At 42.6% G+C, this 22,111-nt stretch overlaps 1 protein-coding gene across 1 annotated transcript in view; it reads right to left on the minus strand.

Annotated features, from left to right (window-relative positions):
* PolrMT (mitochondrial RNA polymerase) overlaps nucleotides 1-20,049 on the minus strand; it is a 52,963-nt gene extending 32,914 nt beyond the window's left edge. The window contains exons 1-13 of the mRNA XM_077654172.1: nucleotides 19,802-20,049; nucleotides 19,532-19,645; nucleotides 18,986-19,179; nucleotides 17,876-18,280; nucleotides 16,884-17,003; nucleotides 16,285-16,443; nucleotides 13,373-13,441; nucleotides 10,957-11,058; nucleotides 9,014-9,163; nucleotides 6,583-6,676; nucleotides 4,840-4,913; nucleotides 2,550-2,681; nucleotides 505-624 (exon numbers count right to left, since the gene is read on the minus strand). Of these exons, the coding sequence (XP_077510298.1) occupies nucleotides 505-624; nucleotides 2,550-2,681; nucleotides 4,840-4,913; nucleotides 6,583-6,676; nucleotides 9,014-9,163; nucleotides 10,957-11,058; nucleotides 13,373-13,441; nucleotides 16,285-16,443; nucleotides 16,884-17,003; nucleotides 17,876-18,280; nucleotides 18,986-19,179; nucleotides 19,532-19,645; nucleotides 19,802-19,958 (1,890 nt within the window). The 5' untranslated portion in view covers nucleotides 19,959-20,049. The remainder of the gene's footprint in view (nucleotides 1-504; nucleotides 625-2,549; nucleotides 2,682-4,839; nucleotides 4,914-6,582; nucleotides 6,677-9,013; nucleotides 9,164-10,956; nucleotides 11,059-13,372; nucleotides 13,442-16,284; nucleotides 16,444-16,883; nucleotides 17,004-17,875; nucleotides 18,281-18,985; nucleotides 19,180-19,531; nucleotides 19,646-19,801) is intronic.
* Nucleotides 20,050-22,111: the final 2,062 nt, after the last annotated feature.

A 22,111-nucleotide genomic window follows, 5' to 3' on the forward strand; every position in this document is an offset into this window, starting at 1 on the left:
TCGTCTGATTTTTTATAACCTTACTGAGGTTCCCGCAGCCTTATAGCTTTTGCTACTATAATACCCAGCACAACATGGTGAACCGTTTGCTTTGATCAATTACAGTACGATTAGTCCCAAAATAAAGTAGGTAAAAGGAATGACGGGGGTCGAGGCACACATAGATTTAGGTGCTCGGGGAACTTAAAAAGCGTTCCAGGGAACCCAGCAGTTCTACGGAACACACTTTGAGGACCCATGCTCTAGGTCATTGACATGTCTGATACAACTACAAAATTCTTCTACTGCAACTGGCAACACCGAATGTTAGCACTTTACATGAAATCAAACGCACTGGACAATGTATTGATTATGTGAGCACGGGCAAGGAGAACATGATTTTCCATGATGGTGCCTTAAATTTCGAGTAGCATCGCTTGCAAGCAATAGCACCAACAAAGTTGGCAGTTTGGAGAAGCACAAGCTCATATTACAGTAGCTCATTCACTTAACAGGCAGCCTTACCAAGGAAGGTCCCGCGCTGTTCTCAGCTTTGAGCGTCTGCCAACACTCCCGTGCTGAATACTGGCTCCACAGCTCAGGCTGGAGGCAGTATGAAAGGTACTTCTCATACAACGAGGTCACCTGCATCAGAAGTACGTGCCTTCAACACAAAAAACAAAAAGCAAGTTCCGTATGCACCTATTGTTTTTTAACTGAATGGCTCGCTATTGGGAAAGGTGCTTGGCTCCACGTCTGCTGCAGCTTGCTCCCAAACCCATCACTCCAAATCGGCAAGTTTGTAAATTCGAGATTTGCCAAACATATGTCTGGTAACTTCAGACGACATGACTACCAAAGTACCAATGTCAAATGTAAAAGCCGTAACAGATCAGCACATCTAAGAATGTTACAATATACAAGAGTAAAAAGCTAGAACAGAAGAAAAAGCTTCAGAGTCCCACCGTGTATTTTGTTTTTATAGTGTGCCCACTCTAAAGCCGGCCATGATCACATGACTCTTTGCAGCTGCCACTAACTGCTTAAGTGTTCAAGGGGACACGCAGGTAAAAAATACAGCAATTTTTGAGCAAAAAAAAATCGCATTTTTTTATTTTTGCTTGTTTTATGTGCAAGCCTGTTATTTTCATGTCTAACAACACCTGCACTGAATATAGACAAAAAATTACTCAAACCTGTGCCAACAATGCCCCAAAGTGACAGCAAAATGAGCACAGTTGAGCTACTTTCACGGCGGCAACAAATTTGAATAACACCATTTCCTGCCAGTGTGGCACTGCAGGCAGGTAGACGAAGCATTCGTTTTCGGAAAAATCCTCTAGAAGTTTCACACCTCGAAAACAAACTAGCCTTTTTCTGTCCCCAGAGGCTGCATCATCACTGTATCTTTAAATCACTTAATACACATTTTTATTCTTTATTATTTTCATGCAACCTCAGTGCTTTTGCATGACATTATTGCACTTACTCTTGTTGCATTAAAATTCAATTTGGTATGGATATGCTTTACTATATGCAGAATGCAGCCATACTATTTTTTCTGCAATTTATGGTTGCGAATCGGACTCAAATTTGTTACAACCATTGTAGTCCGCATCATAAAGAGATGTTCCCGAGAGCATTATTTTTCCTTAAATTCCAAATATTTTTATACAGCACATTTTTTCCTCACTGCATGAAAGGAATCACAGCGAGAAAAATGAGATATTTCTCAGAGCTGTCCTGTGCATACACTGACGACAAATAGGTGCGCAAAAACATCGCTATATTTCATATTGGATGACTTGCAGAAATTGAACCATGCAAGACAGGCAAAAACTGACAATGGAAATAAGAACTTGCTAAAATCACCCAAATGTGCAATTTTCAGTCCCGTGGCACAAATATTCATAAGTTTTTGTTCTGGAGCACGTCCCCTTAAATGCGCTATATGACAAGCTGAAATCTGAGACATATTAACTAGCACAAAGAATGACATGGACAGAAGCAAAGCAAACAGGATATACACTATATGAAAACTGCATATATAAAAGCAGGCACGACATGCACTGCACATTCTTTTTTTCATAGGTATATAGTGCATGACTTGCCTGTCTCCCTTCCATCCCTGTCTGTATTAAGTCAGCTAATGTGCCTCCAGTTTACAGCTACAATTGCAATAAAACAGACCCTTCTAGTGTTCAGTTTTCAGAAACTCTTACTTATCAGTCCAACGTCAGCACTACACACTCAGAAGCATGTCCCGAACTAATGTCTTTGTACACAAGGTTGATTCCGGTAAGAAGCATCCAGCACAGCCAGCTGCTCCACCAAGAAATTTCTTACAACGCAGAACAGCCATGTTCCTTACTGCTAAAGTGAGCTAAAGCTACAGCCTGTAAGTAATGAAGCTGTTGAAAAAAGTGCTCAAGCCCCACAGACGTAGTCCTTCTGCAGGACACGGTTATTCCTGCATTTCACCAATTTTACTAAACACTTCTGCGCACTCTAACACAATTTAAGCTATCAGTTTATGCACATTGCAAAATGGCAATGCCCAACAAACCAACCTTAGCTGCGATCCCATTCCGTTCCTTCACAGCCGTCATGTAGCGGGTCATGACCTTGACCCCAACTCCATGATGAAGGTGGCTCAGAGTCGGACTGAAGGTTTCTGAGGACATGGCTAGGGCTCGTATTTCCTAGTCAAGGAAGGAAGGTGGAGGAGGGAGGGGGGCAGGAAAACATGACAGGGGGGGGGGGGCAGGAAAACATGACAATTCTAAGAGTTAGTCTTTACATTTTTTTTTCCGTGTCATAACTGCGTGAGCACCTGGGTCATCCCTTTTCTTCCTGTTTATGTCTCCTATTCAAGCTGTTTACCCGCTAGACTTTATCACGACTACTGCTGGTGTATAAGCAAAAGTAAAAAGAGGTTATGGGCTCAAAGCATAGTGAAACTAAACAACATTCAATTGGCCTTCTGAAATTTTTTTGAAGGCAATATGTAATATATACGAAGGCCAAAATACTTATAGAAGCTCAAGATAAAAGAACAAAACAAAAATGAAGAATCCCACTTTTGAGGACTGCTGACTGACATTTTTTCCCACAGCAGCCAGTCGCTAAGCCAAGCATCATAAAACGATTTCATCTGGAGGCATAACAGCTCAAAGCACTCAGCAAACTCACCCTGTGGAATCGGGACTAAAATAGCAAAACAGGCAGAAGGTCGAAGATCGCACTCATAATGGTAATGGCAATAACATGAACCACATACACCCTGTTCTAAACATGAAGCAAGTTTAACTCCCACCTTGACAGGCATTCATAGTGGTAAAACTACGACATTCAATCAAAAGTAAAGGATTCTATTTAGTCCCTTGGAAACTACAACAAATAAAGACTACAGTAAAAGTTTTTTTTCAGCAGAGTCGATATTTACAACACCCTACTTTTTGATGCTACCACAAGGAGTCAAATCCAGATTGCACGGTGGGCATGGTAGGCCAGATTAGCCAAGACTACTGACGTGTGTTAGGTTTCCATGCTGATGTAGGACATGGCATCATAGTGTTGAAATAGAATTGTTTCCATCAGTAAACTGATGCAGGAAATTCAAACCTTTAGTGCGAAAGCATTATTGGCCACGAACTCGCACTCTCGCCGTGCTCGCACCGCACCACGTGACTGGTCATGTGACCAACCGCGTGACAACAACTGCCAGACTAACCTAACCTGGACTTGCAATCAAGATTGCTAGAAACAGCCACCTGCCAGCGCAGTGGCACATTACCTTAACCACTACGCTGATAGTGGTATGAGGACTTGCAGCCATCTATGACTGTTAAGTAGAGAATGGCCAACTCTCCACATATGGACATAACCCACTAAAAATAATGCATCATACCCCTAAGGCGAAGCTTAAGTGTTCCCTTCAATTGAAGAACGAACACCTGCTTTCGCACGTCTACTCGGTTTAACTACGTTAAGCCTCTACTAATTTTTTGTTTAGCCAGTGCCATTCCACAGCATTCAGAGTTGACATCCTCTCAAGGTTCAAAGAAATCCACCTGGGCTACCCCTTTTGTGTCCCAAAAGACAGTGCACATCACTTCGTTTGCTGATAACATAGTCCGAAAATTTTTCTGCAATGATGAATTCACATGCCAAAACTGCCCCGACTGCCATTCTGGGCGGCCAGAAGTAGCGACAGCACATTTCAGCAATGGCAGCAATTCTATCCAGAAAGTATCACCTTCAGCCTAGGATTGCTTCAGTGCAGCTATGTAAAGACCTGCGCACAACACATTTTGTTTTCTGCTCCAGTGCGGGCATTTAAGAGACCCATCAAGCACAGACTTTGTGATAGCAAGATGCTGTTACTGCACTTTTTATTCTTCCTGCACTGGGGCTGATAAACAGCTCTGCACAGAGTTCTCTAGTTGTTATCCGCTAATTTGTGGAGATGAGCTGCTTGAGATGCTCTTCCTTTTGCAGCATGACCACACTGCAAACTGCCTCTGCACTGGCTCTGCACTATTCCTGCACTGCCATCTGCTATACAGCAACAAAATTTACTCAGCATTGGCGGGCAGGTTTAAAGTTGACTGTCATACCACCATCCGACTGTGGCATCTAAGGTCAGCACAATAAAACAGGGTACACTGCTTTTAAATAACCCTCAAAATAAGCACTGCAGGCAATGAAGAAGTAGAAGGGAAAGCAATGCAATACACTAACCATAATTATAAAAAATAACATGATCCAGTTGTCTTTACATCTAAGCACAAAAGAAAAGAAAAACAGATGCACAAATTCACATACTAATGACACGCTATGAGGCAGAACGAGATGTACCTGCAGCATAATGTTGACGTACGCATCTGGCTCCAGGGCAGATAGGTAGGGGTACAGGGACATCCCACGATGTACTAGAAAGCCAAAGTCCCATTTTAGCCCACAGATGCACACTAATCCTCAAAATATAGTACAATTTTTGGCAGTTACAAAGAAGCGATTTCAACAGCAACATTCAGAGAAGCAGTGATGTAAATAACACGCAACATTTCCAAACTAAGGTAGGCAGTGAGCACACGGCAACAAAGACAGCCACATCCTTCAATCAGAAGTGCAAAATGTGAGCCCGAAACCACATGAGTCAGATGTTACATCTGCAAGCACTCAAGTCATGAAAACCTGCTGAGCTCAATTACCTTCTGAAATCCCTGCACCACTAAGACATCAGCCAAAAATTAGCCGATGATTATGCTTCTCCGTAATGAGAATTTTGAGGGCAGCTGCTGCGTTTCTCGAACCGTAGGCAATCGTATAAGCAGTGGCGAACGAAGGCGGCTCTGGGTTTCGATTTGGGTAGCACGCACAGCGTTCCGCCACCAGTGAGCCTTGACTCGGGTGAACAAAGGGCATGCTCTTCATGCTGCTGCCGTTCCCTCCTCTGCTTTCCTCCTTGCACACTCTCCACCGTTGCCGTAGTGAGAGAAAGCCGGTGGCGTTCAGCGCAAGCTCCATGGTTGCCAACCATCTCACAGTGGTACCATCTCTGGTGAGCAATGCATATCTTATCGGTGACATCATCGGCGAGCAGGCGACGGAACACACTACTCTTCTTTACTCTTCCGTTGTTCCCTCCTCCTCTGCTTTCCTCCTTGCACTCTCTTCGCTTTCACCATTTTTCCTGCTGCGCTCTGCGTTCGTTCTCTGTTATCCTCTGATGCGCTCGTTCACACTGTTTTACCAAGGCCGATGGGGACACTCAACACAGGAACGAACGCTAAGAGCTGCGCTCTAAAATTAAATATCGCTACCTCTTTTAAATCCTATCTTCACTGTGAACTGTACTGATAGAAGGTTCAAATGAGCAAATAAATCATAGCAAGCCAGCAAGCAACCTTCCTTGTTCATACAACGGCTGGCTTGGCAATGATAACCGCAGGGCTAGAAGGCATCAATGAAATGACCAGGCTTTGAAAATAATTACATATAATAGGCGTTCAACTACTTCTTTCATGAAACTTATTTGCCAGCCATACATAACATCTCAAGTGGAAGCATTGTAGCTTTTGTGCACAGTCACAACCATTTATTTCATTTAAAACTTGCTACAGAAATAAGCACAAGACATTGAAGCAACCAGAGCACTAACACTATGCAAACTACTATCACACTGCACTCAAGGCACCTTTTAGTCTGCACAGTATATAAGATTCACAATGAGTACAGGGGCGATACTAAGAAATGCTAACAGCATGGCGCCTACGTGCTCCACTGTTCGCATTTATTTTAATCATGCTTGTACTGGGTGGTAAGAAAAAGACTCGAGTTATCCACGATACAACCACGGACAGCTCTGGCATCTTTTTTTTACCGCCAAGGTAAAAGAGCACTGAAAATAAATGCGAAAAGTGGAGCACGTAGGCACCGCACTGTCCATATTTCTTTGTATCTCAAAAGTACATCGCCAGCTTTCTGAATCTCATGAAGACTCCTAATTTTGAACTCTGCAACATGGTCCGAAGCATTTAACGCACAGTGACTTGGTACACATATAAAATGAAAGCAACAGGTATAAAGTCTACTCACAGTAGGAGTGGCTAAAAAGAGACCTGACATTCTTCATGAAGGCATCTTTCAACCGTGTCCTCCACATGGCTTCGCACTCTTGCACTTGCTTTCTCTGTTGGCCAAGTCGAACAGCAGAAGGGCGTGCAAAAAAAAAGGAGAGAGAGAATGAAGCCCATGGATGCTCAGACGCAAATACATGTATGAAACCTGAGATGTGACCATAACCTTCAAGCTCAGGAAAAACTACAGGCTGAATGCAGGCAAATGTGAAGAAGCAACGAAGGCACAGAAGCAGTGTACAAGAAATTTTTGGATTTAAACTGCATTCATTATGAAGTATTAGTGCATGAATTTTATGCTCCACTGTGATGTATAGTGTTTACAGTCCAGCCCGGGTATAACGAACCCAGATAATTCGAATTGCTGGCTGTATAGAGCACACACGTTATCCCCTTGAAACTCCTGTACTATAGGCAAATTGAGCTGTGTATCAACATTAAATTTCGCCGGTCCTTCGATATATTGAACTGTGTCCCACACCTCTACAAGTGGCGCTTCTCCTAACAGCTCTCTTCATCTCTTTGCGCGCACGGACATGAGTTGGCTGTGCGAGCGCTGTGAAGACATGTGACGAAGTAAGCATGGAATGTACAGGGGCGATACAAAGAAATGCAAACAGCAGGGCACATAGGCGCAGCTCTGTTGCATTTCTTTGTATCGCGACAGTACTTGAGAATGGCCTAAATAACTAAAGCCTAGCAGTGGTCCCCTCGCATGACGTGCTTCACCGCCAAAAGCATTGCAGAAACCAAGTGTACATTAATTATAATGAGTGCTTATTCTATTAATAGTGCACTGGCAACAGAATTAGACATCTTATGATATAAGGAGCGGCTAGTTCCAAAGTACCGACCGCAGCGGCTTCGATGCGAAGCAGGTTAGATCAAGCAACGCCTAGCGACCGGTGCACTGCCAGCATGCCGGCGAGCGGCATGTCACCCCAAGAAACACGTCACTACCGTGGATGCAATTTATTTTCACTGCTAGGTTACAGATAAGCTTATATATTGGTATTTCTTATATACTGAATTACCAATACACCAAACTACTTTGCGACCTCTTTGAGTTTGATATATCTCCGTTCGACTGTATATAAAGCCTGTGGAGGCAGGTTTTGGCTGGCACACACATTTCAGTGATTACAAAATGACAGCGAGTGAAAAACAGCCTGCAATGGAAATTAATAAATGTACTCACAAGCTTGTAGTACTCAAACCTGTGGCTCATAAACAGTATTGTGTTATTTTTTCCGAAAGCTAGAAACTGCACTGAAACATTCGATAAAAAATTTTTAAATTCATATGAGGAATTGGGCTGCGGGCTGCACAGGAAACCTGAATCTGTCCTGAAGCCGAAACATGCAACATGCAATGCATACAATGAGCCGTATTTTTTTTTTCGCTAAAGTAGTAGTACACTTTTAAACAAGGTTATAACTCACACTCTTTTTTGTCACTTGAATACATGGTGGCAGAGAAGAATGAAGACTAGGTCTTGTAAATATATTTCCTAATGGTCATGAAACCACTGACGACAACCTGAGGACGAGGCTGCCAGGCTCAGGCCGCAAGCAGGTCAGCAAGGCGCTTCTCAGATATTCTGGCATCAATTCAATGATAGCCTCTTCGTTTTTCCATGTTATATTGGTGTCACACAGAAACCTCATACCATTCCCCAAGCAATGCCATGGGTTTCATTTCAACTGATGGCACTCAACGTATCAACTCACTATGATGACACTCTATGATGGCACTATTTCACAATGATGGCACATGGTCGCTTGGGTATCAACTCAACGTCACCCTGTTTGGCTTGATATGTTCAGCCAGCGACAAACTCTCAAAGATGCTGTGAATTTCAGCAGCAGCTGTACTTTTAGCTACCTTGATCATCAGTAACAGCACAGTGAAGCAGGGTGAGGCACCTAGCAAGCGCTGTCAATCACAGCATCTTTGATGGCCACCTGGCATTTTTCTAATCCTGCAGAACACACACAAAACACTAGGAAAGCAGAAAACTTGTGTCTATGTTACCCCTTTTCAGTTTGAAAATAAATTAATAACCTCTACTGCATGACCATATTCCACGCAGCACTTAACTTTGTTAAAACTAACATTCCCTTCATGACGCTACTAACAAAGCAATCTCTTTCTATATAAAAAAATTTTTTCATGGCAGAATGGCCTCTCATAGTAGCTGGTTCTGTCCCTAAATAGATCTCTGGGAAAAATTTCCTGGATTTCATGACCAGTGAATCTCTCGGGGGATCCTCATGATGATCCTAAAATGTAGTCTACAAAGCTAGCAAAGTCCCATCTTTCACAAGACTAATAAGTGCTGTGCTCTCAGCAGTTGCCAAGAAAAAAAAGTAAGGAATGCATTCACCAACCATTAGGTTCACTCTCTCGGAAGGGTTTGTCAGCTTCGCGAGTGACTGCACTGTGACTTGGCCTTCTGTCTCCCAGCTCATCTGAAGGCGGGCGTACTCCTGCAACTCCTCCATGCTTGGCAGGTCTCCGGGAACTTGGTAAGGCACGTGCTGGTGCAAAAAGTTTGCAAGTGAAATGTGCCAGCACCTGCGTTCGCTACAAGGCACATCCTCATTTCCTCGCAAATGGTGCACCTTTAGAATGAGCTGCCTCCAACATGACTGACAACACCAAAACAACGCTAATAAGAGGATGTGCACTACTAATTAATTGTAGAGACAGAGAAGGGCTTTCAAAAAGAAAAAAGAAATCAGTTTTTTGCCAGCATGTAAAGACTACTGACAAGCTACTCAGCCCATGGGGCTTAACGTCCCAAAACTTCCCATGGTCTAAAATTAGTGCTGTAGTGGAGGGCTCCGAATTAATTTTGGCCAGTTGGAGTTCTTTAACATGCACTGACATCTGTACAGGTGGTTTTCAAATTTCACTCCCACCCAAATGTGCCTGCCCAGCCAGGATTCGACCCCAGGATCTTGGGCTCAGCAGCCAAACATTAGTCACTGCACCATCTTAAAGGGAAAGAAAGATAGAAAAATAAAATAGTAGAAAATAAGTTTTTTTTTTAATGTGTACAAAATAAATGGTCACAGAATTAGCTTACAGACATTTCAGGCAGAAAAGCCATCAGTTTTATGTTTGTCCAAAAGTCCAATGCCCTGCAGAATGGCAGACGGAAAGTTCAATGTATGGCACTGCTGCAGCATGGCAAGGCAAGGGACCTAACATACATTTCACTGTTGGCAGCATTTGTGTAAATGACTCCACTTTAAGCTCAAAATGTATCACCTCATCTATCCAAGTTGGGCATTCCAACAAAACATGCTACACAAACTTGCGATGCTGGAAGAAACAGTGCAAAAGATGAAGGACACAGAAAGAACAGTTACCACAAACACCGGTACATTGTCGGTATTACTTCAAACAAGCATTGACAAAGAGAAATGCAGATGCGAACACAGTGCTGTGTTCAAATCTATTCATGTTCCTGTTTAAGCATTGCATGACTACTAAGCTGTGGCACACGGCTCCATGAATCCTACTTTCAAATTTTAGCATGTGGCCAGCAGACACGAAGTGGCTATGAAAGTATTTAAGTGGTAGTCAGGCACAGGTAACTAAGTAGCAGTGAAGGTAATTAATTAATCATCTACATCCTGAACATCCTAAACTTACTTGATAAGCCGGGTACTTTAAACAGCACAGTATAATAATGCAATGCCCACCTCTATAAACAGTAGTAATCACCTCATAAGAAGTGTTCGATAAACTTCACAAAGCAGCACAAAAAATTTGAGAAGCCTAGGAGAACATCCACTGAATGTTACCAAAAATAAGAGCAGACAGATACACCTCTGTGGAAGAGAAACAGTGCGTTGCATAATCCGCTTCTTTCTAGCCCCGTGCTTTTGCAATGTGTTTTCTATTAACAACTCTTGCAAGAAGGTACTATTGAAAAAAATACTTTAAAAAGTAATCACTCGTCAAAGTTTGAAACTAAATTTGTTATCCATGGGTTTGTTTCTTACAAGAGTGCCCAAGCTTTTCCCCTACCAAAGACAACAACACGGCAATTAGAAACATGGACTTGATGTCTGGTGGCCGCAAGCTCACAAAAACTTGGTTTACAGGCCATAATACATTTTTTTAGCATTCATCATTACACATCCATCCATATCTAAAACCATGCCACAGAATGTTGTGGGCCCTTGTTAATTTGAACTCGCGTATTTCAAACCTCCAAATTATTTGAAATAACACTTTTGTCCTGTTCACATCACATAGCATATAAAGGAGGCTCTTTATATTTATATTTATACCCCGGAGGATAATAAACTATGCTTACCTCTGTTTTCTGGGACTCGAGGTGCCTCAAGAGTTTGCAGCTGTAATCTGCTGGGAATGAGACCGGCGCTGGTTCAAAGTCAGGGATCACCTTGTGAATAGCCTGTAGAAAGAAAATAATGGCTTCAGATAGAAAAAAAGAAAAAGAAAATTGTGCCAGCAGGGTGGATGCGAGTCAGCAAACAAATACGTCAAGACGAATATCTTTTCAAAGCAAAGAGAAGCATGGCAACAGCAAAAAAAAAAAGCATGTGTGACGACAATCTTTTTTTGTTTTTATTCACTAATGTTTTCCTCAGTGACCACAATATCTAGGCAATGCCTCCCACACCCTCAGTCTAAATGAAGGTTCATTCAAGACAAAGCACAAATCGGAATACATACAATAGCACCATAGAGAAAATAATAACCGAATCAAACATACCCTTGTAAAAGGATTTCATGAAAGGAGGAAAAGACAGCAGAAGGAGGAAAAATAATGGGAATAAAGAAGCTATCAGTGAGACTAACATCCCTGTGACATGGCAAAATTAACGACATTTTTAATGAAAGGCACCCACAACCAATGCCGGCATTCTGCTGCTGCATAAGAAAATGACATTCATTAGAGCCAAATTCTAGAGTTAAATGATTTACATAAACTCATTTAATAAAATATTTGCAACGACCCTCCAGTCTACACATCCTCTCCTTTCCTATCACCCAAGTCTTTTTTACACCAAAGAGTCACTAGTCAATGAAACATTTATTCACTCATTCATCATTGCTAGAAAAAAAAAAAATGCCACTGCTAATCACAGAACACAATGCTGAATTTCAAAATATGCAGCAGGTTTAAGTTTTATTTTCATTTTTTGTGCAGTTCGATTCTAATTTCCAAAAAGAGAGAGAGACTGTAATGAATACAGGAGATCCCAAAGAGAGGCATTCAAAATACATGGTTATGCATATGGAAGGATAAGCAACAGATGAACATCACTGCCATATATGCACTATACTGTATGTTTCCCACTCCCTATAAGCCAGAACACGCATTTTTGCATGCTGTGCTCATCGCAGTAACCAGTTTTGTTTGTCTTAAAGGATTTCAGCACCATTGCTGACACCGAATCACTGTTAAATAGTTTGAACTATTGAACTGTTAAGCAGTTCAATACTTTTCGAAACCAAAACTGTGTTGCAAAAAAACCCATCACGGGGACTAGGGAAAGCTTCTTACCTGCTCTTTTTGAGCAATAAAGTTTATTACTACAACAGGGACGCTGGGGACAAAATGAATTTGGCCTATGCGAATCTATTACTATGTTCTAATGACAAAAATCCCAGGGGTCTTCTTAACCATTCTTAACCATATTCTTAAAGAAAAAAAATGCAATAGCCTTTAGGTTGCTTGCTGTGTCTACAGTAAATGTCTAATGTTCCTGCAATTTTCTTGCCAAAACTCCAGTTGGAACTGGCTTCATTGCACTTATATGGTACGCATGAGTCATTACCTTCTAGAATGTTCCAGTATATTCCGTTATACTAATCCACCATAATCCACCCACTAATCTACCTTAATCCATTTTCTAGGGTGGGCCTACTTCCAAAATTTCAGGGGTCCTTTGGAAGTTTGGGGGGGAGGGGGGGGGTGCAACTTTCAAATTCTGGATGTCTACCTGCCACGGTAGGCAGGTTGTGGTGGCGTCACAGAGTCACGTGACCTGTGTCGACCAATCAGAGAATTTCGTAAACAGCAACTGGAATCCACATGACGACAACCTAAATGCTATCATATTAAAAGGCCGCTTTCACAGAACAGATTTTTATAAGCTACAACAGACCAAAAAAATTAAGTGCTGGTATCACTACCACTGGGTTTTTTTCACAAGAAAAGTGTGATAGCGTAATTTTGTACACACATCTCTGAGGCCAGGCTACAACGCCATTCGCTTCCAAACAGTGATAACAAACTTTTTCATTACACACACACAGCCAAACCATTACACACACACAGCCACAAACAGCCAGTTAATCGACATTTAGTGAGAACAAAAATTGGGTGGAGTTTTCCTGAATGTCCGTTACCTTGGTGGACTGTGCACTGTGATTGTGAACAAGTGATTGCCCGCACAACGGTCAAGAAAAAGACAGTATAATTTCGTGCCTGTAACCATTCGACAACCATAAAGACATGAAGAAAGCCGTCAGATTCACACCTGACTTTAAAAAATCCAAATACCAACCTGCTAATGGCCCACACCAACCCATACAGTTGCCAGCATGAATCATCACAACAAAATGTGGCTAACAAGTCCACCTCTACCAAGATGTTAACCAACCTTAAGAAGTCTGTTAGGCATACACATACATATCACAGTAATGTTCTTAGCAGGCGAGAAAAAAAAACTCCAGAAGAAACAATGGAAATTAGTTACCTCAAGCACGCGTTCCCGCTGTTTTCCAATAAATTTGCAATCTGTGAACAGCTGCTGAGGAGAAATGCCCTGTGGAAAGCAAGACAGACAAGGTTTAAGTCACAAAGAAAAACAATGCTAAACACTTACACATAAGGACAAAGCCTCGGACTCCTGCACACCCAAAATTTACTTGAACTAAATGCATCCATGCAGTTAAGAAAATTTCAAACTGAAGCATAAAAACAAATGCAAACAAGAAAAAAATCCTAATAGTCCTAAAAAGCAGCTCTTGAACTAGTATTTCTTGAAAAAGCTTCAAGAACTCATTAAAAATGTGTTTTTACAACCCACCACTGTTGGCGAAAGCACAGTCAGCATTGAGTGCCACATAACAGCTGACACTAACCAGTTGTATCCTTAACCCTTTCAGGCACCATGTACACAAATGTGCATATTCACATCATTTGCTTTGTACTCACTAGTTATGTACACAATTGTGTAAATAGCAAAATCACAACTCCTCAAGACTGTACCACATCCAGCAATGATTTCTTTGTTTCAGGCAAAATTACACCCTTAATATTGCAAATAGGGTACTTTTTATGCCAACTAGCAAATGCAATACTAATTGCTATTTTTTCATGACAGTGAGACTGATTTCTTCACTATTAATAATATGTTTTGTTTCCGGGATTTCTAGCATAACATATATCTTTGAAAAGAAAAAAGGTCAAGTTATTCTACTATCTCGTTGGGGTTTACCTGGCAAATGCCAGTATTTTGACGTGACAAGTTCCAGCCTTTGTGAGGTTTTGTATACAATTTTTTACATAGTGGTAGAAAACAAACAGTTGGCCCACCTCGTTGCAAAACTAGGCGACATTCTTGAAGCTTGCATATAATATTTAGGAGGGAAAGTATTTGTTTTGAATCGGAAGCGATGAATGGCGCCTGAAAGGGTTAACAGAGCCATGATAATTCTTTTGCTGAAGTTACCATTCCTTTGCCAGTGATGCCCTTTCTCTGACTCCTTAATTTTCAGCATGATGGACAGTTAAGTTGAGACAGGTCCACAGCGACACATGCAACGGTCCCAATGATAAGCTAAAAAAGTGCCACCATGCTACACCTCCACCTTTTCATACAATGCATTTATGAACATGCTAATCTTGCCTCATACACAAAAACAGGAGGTAACAGTGAAATCTTATTTTCAGCAGGGTGGAAGCAAGGTGCTCCATAAGCCAAGGAAAGGCACACCAACTATCTCACACAGGACAGACACCTGAACCATGTTCTGAGGGAAAAGGATGAAAAAGTTGTGGGATACAAGCGTTGCCTCCCTCAGCTAATAGCAAGTGCGCGGAAGTCAGGAGACAGTGTACGCTCCCCATTTGGGAGTGGGACGGGAAGCCACTCCTACATTTTTCCCGCTCCGTAGACGATGCCATGATGTCACAGCACCCTGCTAGCTACCACAGGGAAGGGTACAATTCAAGACCCAATGAGCAAATTATTGTTCCTTGCGTTGCAATACCCAAGGGAATAAATATAGGTGTTCATGGTGGGAAAAGCTCTCTCTCGTATGCGACCTACTGTAACCTCAGAGAAATGCTATCTGCCCGCCCAACCCTAAACTCGTCACTTGACACCGACAAGTCGGCAAGCCCCCAGAACTACTACGATTTTATCAGACTTCCGCTTAGTGGTTTACCTTATGTTAGGTAAACAAACAGTTTTCTAACGTGCTCTGCGACTGCCTCGTTTATCGGAACCTGCCATGGCTGCGACTCTGCACTATGGGTCGGGGAAACGTATCACATGTGAGAAACACCTGCGTGTAGTTGAAATAAAAGCTCGCCCTCCAGGCCGGCTGTGTTCAGAGTGACCCCATCAAGTGAAAGAAGGGAAGGAGAAAGAGTCACCACAGTGTAGAGCTCCTGATTCATGTCAAACACCTGGGGTTCTTAGGCTCACAGCAACACTGCACAGCACAAAGGCATTGTTTCATTTCACCTCCAAGAAAAGGCACGGACTGTAGCTGGGATTAAATCCCACATTCTTGTGAGGAGTAACCAAACTGCATAGTTATTGAGCCAACAAAACAGGTTTTTTTCTTCAGTGGACAAAGAAAGCCACCTTCATGCATCATGAGCGAATGGCAACAGCCTTAAAGGAACGAAAGAGAGGCTGTTACAGTGCTCAATTTTGTGCTGTTCACAAATAATTTGGAAAAAGTAGTCTTTAAAAACTAATAAAAACAAGAATGATGTCAAAGATCAAATAGCTGACACTGACAGCTTTACACACACATGCATACATGCACACACAGCCATCACCACCACCACCAGCACCACCACCATCATCATCATCATCATCATCAGAGGCCTTTGCCCTGCAGTGGGCGTAGTCAGGCTGATTATAATGATGATGATGAACTAGGAAATCCACTGCAGTACATAGGCCTCCCTCACTGACTTCCAAATAGGCATGTCCTATGCCAGCTGCCGCCTTATTGCTGCAAACTTCCTAGTATTATACACCCACCTGACTCTCAGCAAGCCCCCTGCTACGTCTGCCATCTCCTGAAGCACACTCCATTACCCTGAGGAACCATCGGTTATCTTCCCTTCGCATTACATGCATTGCCCACAACCATTTCTTCTTGATTTCAGCTAGGATATCATTAACTCATGTTTCTCACCTACTCTTCTGTCTTCTTGTCTCTCAACATTACAGCTACCATTTTCCTTTTCATAGCTCACTGCACTGTACCCAGCTTAATTTCAAAGTTTCTGCCTTATATATGAATATTGGCAGGGTATAACCACTACGCACTTTCCTTGTGAGGAATACTCTTAAGCTGCTATCCTTGAATAGCAACACACACATGCAGATGGGTAAAGCAAAAGCAATGAATGTTATCTCACATGCTCTTCCATTTCCTGCATGACCTTCTCGGCAGTTTCACGTGAGAAGTTCGCCTGCAGTGTGTGGCACTCCAGCAAAGCAGCAAATGTGGCAGCGTTTGGCTTGATGTGGTCGTGATCCATGGTGCGAATTACTTCCTGTACACGTGACAGCTTTCCCTGCATGCCAAAAGTAGACTGTACGTCACAAAAGGAAAAAAAAAGCACAGGGAGAACAAGGAATATAATGTGTAAAATAGTCCTGCAATTAACAACCACTTATACAGACCTCCCTGATGTGCAATACAAAGTTAATTCAAAAGAAGTTACAGCAAAAGAGAGACCAGTACCGAATGCATGGGACTCCTTTACCACCTTTTATGTCGTGAAGTGCACATTCGTAGTTCTTATAGCTACACAAATAATACGGCCCATTGATTTGTACTGTCGTGCCTTTGCTATGCAGTAACTGCAATGTAAAGTATTTTTACTGCTGAATAGTAAGAAGAAAAGGATCACATGATCGCAGCACACAAGTGGCAAAAAAATATCTTTCATTGCTGCAACAGTTGGACAGCATACAAGACACAGAGCAGTCCATGATGTACACATATGCTCACTTTGGCTGCATAACCACTGATGAGGCGATTGTAGATTCCGACATCAACCACAGTGATGCCTTTCTTCTGCTCCCTGGATCGCTGCCGGTGAAAGTGGAGTGCAGAAAAGGCCTGATCCAGCTGAAAAGCAAATATAAAAACATCTCCATGTAGCACACATAAAACAAGGTTATACAGCAGAAGATGAAGAGAAGAACAAAAGTGAAGCACTTTGGTGTGGTACCGAGTGCTCTGCTTTTAAAGAACATAATTTAAAAAATAAGGCCTGTCATCATGTACAAAGAATAAATTCCAAAACATGCACACTATGCCACAAAATCATCATTATATTTTTAGTGCCAAGAAGAATGTGAGCCCAAACAACATAAGGCAATGATAAGTAATAACCCATGAAAACATTTGCCATGACATATAAAACCATTTAAATCTTAAGGTGCACTGAAGTTAATGAAAGGCAAAGTGAACATTGCTGTAAAACTTGAAATCTATTCATTCCAAGGCTTTAAAATCCATGCCTTAAAAAAAAAAAAGTCTTTAGGAACCTGCATCCAAACCAGCAGCCTGCAAACTGAAAAACTGACATTTTAGATACTTAAGCCAAGCAGAAATCGAGCTGCAAGAGCTGCAAATACTATACAGCAATGCTAACTTTATTTGTGTAGCTTGTGTAGCTGTGCATGTGGCATTACTGAAAAACTACTGCAAAACAATTGCCCATATTGTGAATTAATTTTTATAGCAATAACTCGCCCTCAGCACCAGACCAGTATTTTTGTCTGCTATCTTGTTTCCACATCACGTATACGGCAACTGGAAAGGCTAGAAATTTTTTTTAACATAAAAGTGTCATTTTGGCACCTTGACAATTTCACACAGTCCTTGCAATCGGACATTTTTGTGCTGCCTCACAGTCTCATAAATGAATAAAAAGCAAACGCTTTAGTAATCAAGGTGGCCAACGGCCGTTAATTATTCACAGTAATGATGCTCACCAGGTTTGCATGCACGCACACTTCCACAAAAGCCCGCAGACTCATTCGCAGCTGCATTTCCTGTGCCAGCTTTTCCAAGACGGCTTTCTTCACTTTCGCCACCTTGTCCTGCTGTGCAGCAGTGAGCCGTAGAGTATCAGGCGGTGCTTTCTTCTTGGAGGGTGTCGGTAAAACGACAGACTTGGTGGCAGCACACTCGTCCAGCGGTTCGTGCCGGTCATCCTCCATCAGCTCGCTGTCAAAGTGTGCCGCCTCGACCGCATCAGCAGAGAAGGGAAGCATGGATGATGCAAAACACATGTCACCTGAGATTCCCAGCAGCTCTTCTTCCTCTTTACATAAAGGCACTGACAACTGTTTCAGATCTGATGCCATGGGCTCGTCCACAGTTCCAGCAACTTGACTCTGCATGAACAGTTTCATTACATGAACACTGCAGTTGTCAATCTAGTTGATAATGCATCATGTAACGTATCTCATAAGCTTGCAAACTCAAGGGAGTAATGGTGTGTGAAGTGTATGTCATTCATGTACTTAAAGTATCATCTCAGGATGACAGGCACACCTGTGGCAGCATATGCTAACTGTTTATTTTTGGTGTCCCGTGAAGAAGCCTCAAGATACTGCAAACTATGGCTTATACTTTAAAGACACATTATTAAGGATGGATCTCTTGTAATATAAAATTGGGACAAAATGGATCTAGCACAAAAAGCACTCAAATTAAAATGAGCTAGGAAAACAAATGTCATGTGCTTTGCTAACAGAAGTAACTGGTTCAACTTACGAAGCAGTTAGCACAAACTGATTGCTCGGAACAGACCGGAGAAAGCAGTATATACAAAGCAGTAAATGAAGAGAATGCCAGATTTAAATGTATGATCATGTGGAGTCCTATATCATATCTGCAATCTTAATAGGTAAAAAAATATGACATACAGAAGATTTTTATCGAAAAGCACTACTGCAAAAACCATTAAAATTGCGTATTTTACTATATACATTTTCATGTGAAAGAATCTAGAGAAAGCTTAATGGGTACAAAATATCGACACAGAACTAAAATTTTCTACTTAACTTTATTATAAGAAAACACAGGTAAGGACTTACACAACAGCCCTCACTGGGCACTTCAGCGTTGCATGCGCATTTTTCGCAAGTGATAGTGCAACCAGCACAGCTGCTAGGCAGTGATATTACGTTACACGTCGACGGAATGGTCAGTATGATTTCCCTCCTGTGATATGCGTTTCCGTTAGGTGGCTGGCCGATTCCTTCCAGATTCATTTTGTGGGCTTCAAGTACTGAAATAAATAAAGATGTTCAAATTAGGTAAGCTAAGTGCATGCTCTGCGATATCTCGGCCTTATTTCAGCTGCTAACAAAAATACGCAATGCATCAGAGAGTTGCAAAGTACCACTAAACAATGCGCGATGAGAATATCGCAAAACGAAACTGAAAAGAAAGGAAGTGACAAAAACGAACGTACTTCTATTAACTTGTGCTCGAAAACTGCAAGGCACAACGCGCAACAATGACGCATTTTTGCTCGATTTTTGCGCACAAGTTTTGAGGCCCAAGCCATGCCGGCGAAAAGTGATGCAAAAAAACTTCAAGCACGCATACGCAAGTAACACGACAATGTGTCAGCATACCTTTCATCAGCTCTTTGTACTGCGTTTTTCTCTGCTTGCCAACTTTAGTTTTCCTCGTTTTTGGCTTGAGTGACGGCTCTGCACTCGTTGCGTAACACATCGCTTGGCTCGTTTCTGCAGTAGCGGCAGCAAGGTGACATGAGTCAATAAACACTTAATGCAATAGATTCCTAGATTTATTCATCGCAAAGCACATCAAAACCTTGCGATCAGACTCTGGACAGACTCAGAACCGTCTATTTTCAGCCAGAGTGCGACGAAGCTACGTACCATTCGTGCCGCGATGTTCCACAGGCGTCCTCGCGGCTACTTCACAGCGGGCGCTACCCTGCGCGTTATTGCCAGAACGAAGTGTCCAAAGAAGTCTCCGCATCGAACGCAGATGATCACAAGCCTGCGAACACTGTCTAAGAGCTGAGTTATACATTACAAGTGGGGTTCACGAGCTGTTGCTAACAGCACATTTTTGGTACTACAAGGGCGCAGCCATGTTTAAGCTGGTGGAGATGTCGATGGGGCTGTCCTACTAGCTTGGAGCATATCAGTGGCATGTTCAGACATGGTTCAGAACGCGAGCTCCGGAGAGCGAACGTCCCAAGCCTGTGCTCATGCATTAAGTAGCCAGTAAGCGGGTTGAGCTTGAGTTTTTGGAGGCGCACCAACCAGACATCATGTTCTCCATGTGGCTAGCTGTCGTTCAGGTGGACAAAGAAGTGCTGTCACGAGGCGACCACGGCACACGGGTGTGACAGAGGAATATGTCAACGTAGCAGGTATTCATAGGTTTATAGCAATAAGGGACAACAGCGACAGCCTCTAATCGATAAGTCGCATATTTACAGGTTGAATCATGAGCCGCAACGGAACATGACCTCCGGTCGCAAAATTCTGCGTCTCTCACGAAATCCGCGAAGCAATGGACTGCTGCACTGGCTGCACTCTTCCCGTCTTGCAAGCTAAAATAGTCGCCTCAGTTCTCTTCATTTGTATTGGTGCAGGTAATAAAAATATATATATAGTTTCTTGCGTACCACTTTGGCATAGGTGAAATTTCTTCCTCAGCGGCGGGTGGGGGCCGCCGTGATCTGTTCGGTTCGAGGGCGCTAATTAATGTTCTGTTCACGTTTTCTATGACGTCGACCATTCCTGAGAGGAGTGGAGTGAGAGCATGCATGGGGCTTTTTCCGGTACTTGCGCACTTTGCATATGACCACGACTCCAAATTCCATTTTGCGTGAATATGCGCGCTATGTACTTATCTTCCTCGTTCTAAAACACATAGCCGCTAACAAAAAGGCGACGGCAACTATTCATCCGGGCATTTTTCTTTTACAGCCGCGACACACGAGCCCCAGCTCCTGCCAACACGAAAGAGTCCGTTGGAAGAATGGAACGCAGTGGTCGCGTTGTCAGACGCTACGATTCAAGTCATCCCTCAAGTCTTCAGGGCCGGCATTTTATCAAAGCTGTTGCCGGCTCTCGGAACTCGAAACGAAAGTGGCCTTGCGTTCGAAGCCAGCTTCAGGGATCTGATACTCTCTCTTCCGGTCGGGATGCCTCTGGCTGCCGATATCGTAAACATCTCACTCTGGATTGGTTCATTGAAGTGGCGTCTCGAAATGCTTCTTGACGACGCTACCGGCAAAACAACTTTCAGAGACTTTCAAATTCTTCACCTTGGACAAATCACCGTGCTGAGAGGAGTTGATTCCGGTTTTCTAGATACCGCATTTAAAACTACCTTGAACTTCCTTATTGTGTTAGCCCACGACTACATCCAGAGGATTGCCGAGAACGTGGGAAGAAGCATTATGCGAGAAACACTATGAAGCCGTGTCACGTGGTGCGGTGCAGATCTGGTTGATAGCAGAGCTCTCTGAGGTAAGCGAAGAAAATTAGAGTCTCGAGTCACATGAATTTAGACTTCAGCTATACTCTTGAGCTAATGGTTCAGACGATTTCCAAATTTCGGAGGTGAAATTTATGAAAGCGGCTAGATTCATCGCGCCGCTATAGAAAGTGGCATCTTGTCCACTTGTGTTAAGGCCGTCGAAATAAAGTGTACGGAGAAGCGCGCTCAAGAAGACGCTGAAAGTTTACTTTTCATTTTGGACAGTAAACGTTCCTGTGGGTAAGAACCATAAAACACTTTCTATTTCGTTCGTCTTTCTCATAAATGCGAAGAAATCATCAGTCGCAACAAAGGTAACACGAATGCTCGTTGTATGAGGCTTCCTTTTCCTCATTTTCTTAATTTATGTTTTCCAGCAGAACTCTTTGATACAATGAAGCCCGGACAGATTTCTCGCATGGTTTATTAAGGATTTTTTCCCATGCGCATTACAGAATATCAATCAAATATATGTTTGTAAATGTTCAGATGCAATCCGCCTTTTTCACAAGGCCGCTCTGCGCATGCGCGCCACTTCTCCTCCAGCTCCACTGGTTGAAAATGTAACTTCCAGCTCCTGCTGCGCATGCGCAGTTCATGTTAGTGACAGGCGCATGCGACAGATGGCGGCAGCTATCAAGCACACAAAGGCGGATTAAGTGAATTGTAACTCTGTGTACACAAAAATG

This window comes from Amblyomma americanum, chromosome 2 (assembly GCF_052857255.1).
Source record: "Amblyomma americanum isolate KBUSLIRL-KWMA chromosome 2, ASM5285725v1, whole genome shotgun sequence".
NCBI lineage: Eukaryota > Metazoa > Arthropoda > Arachnida > Ixodida > Ixodidae > Amblyomma > Amblyomma americanum.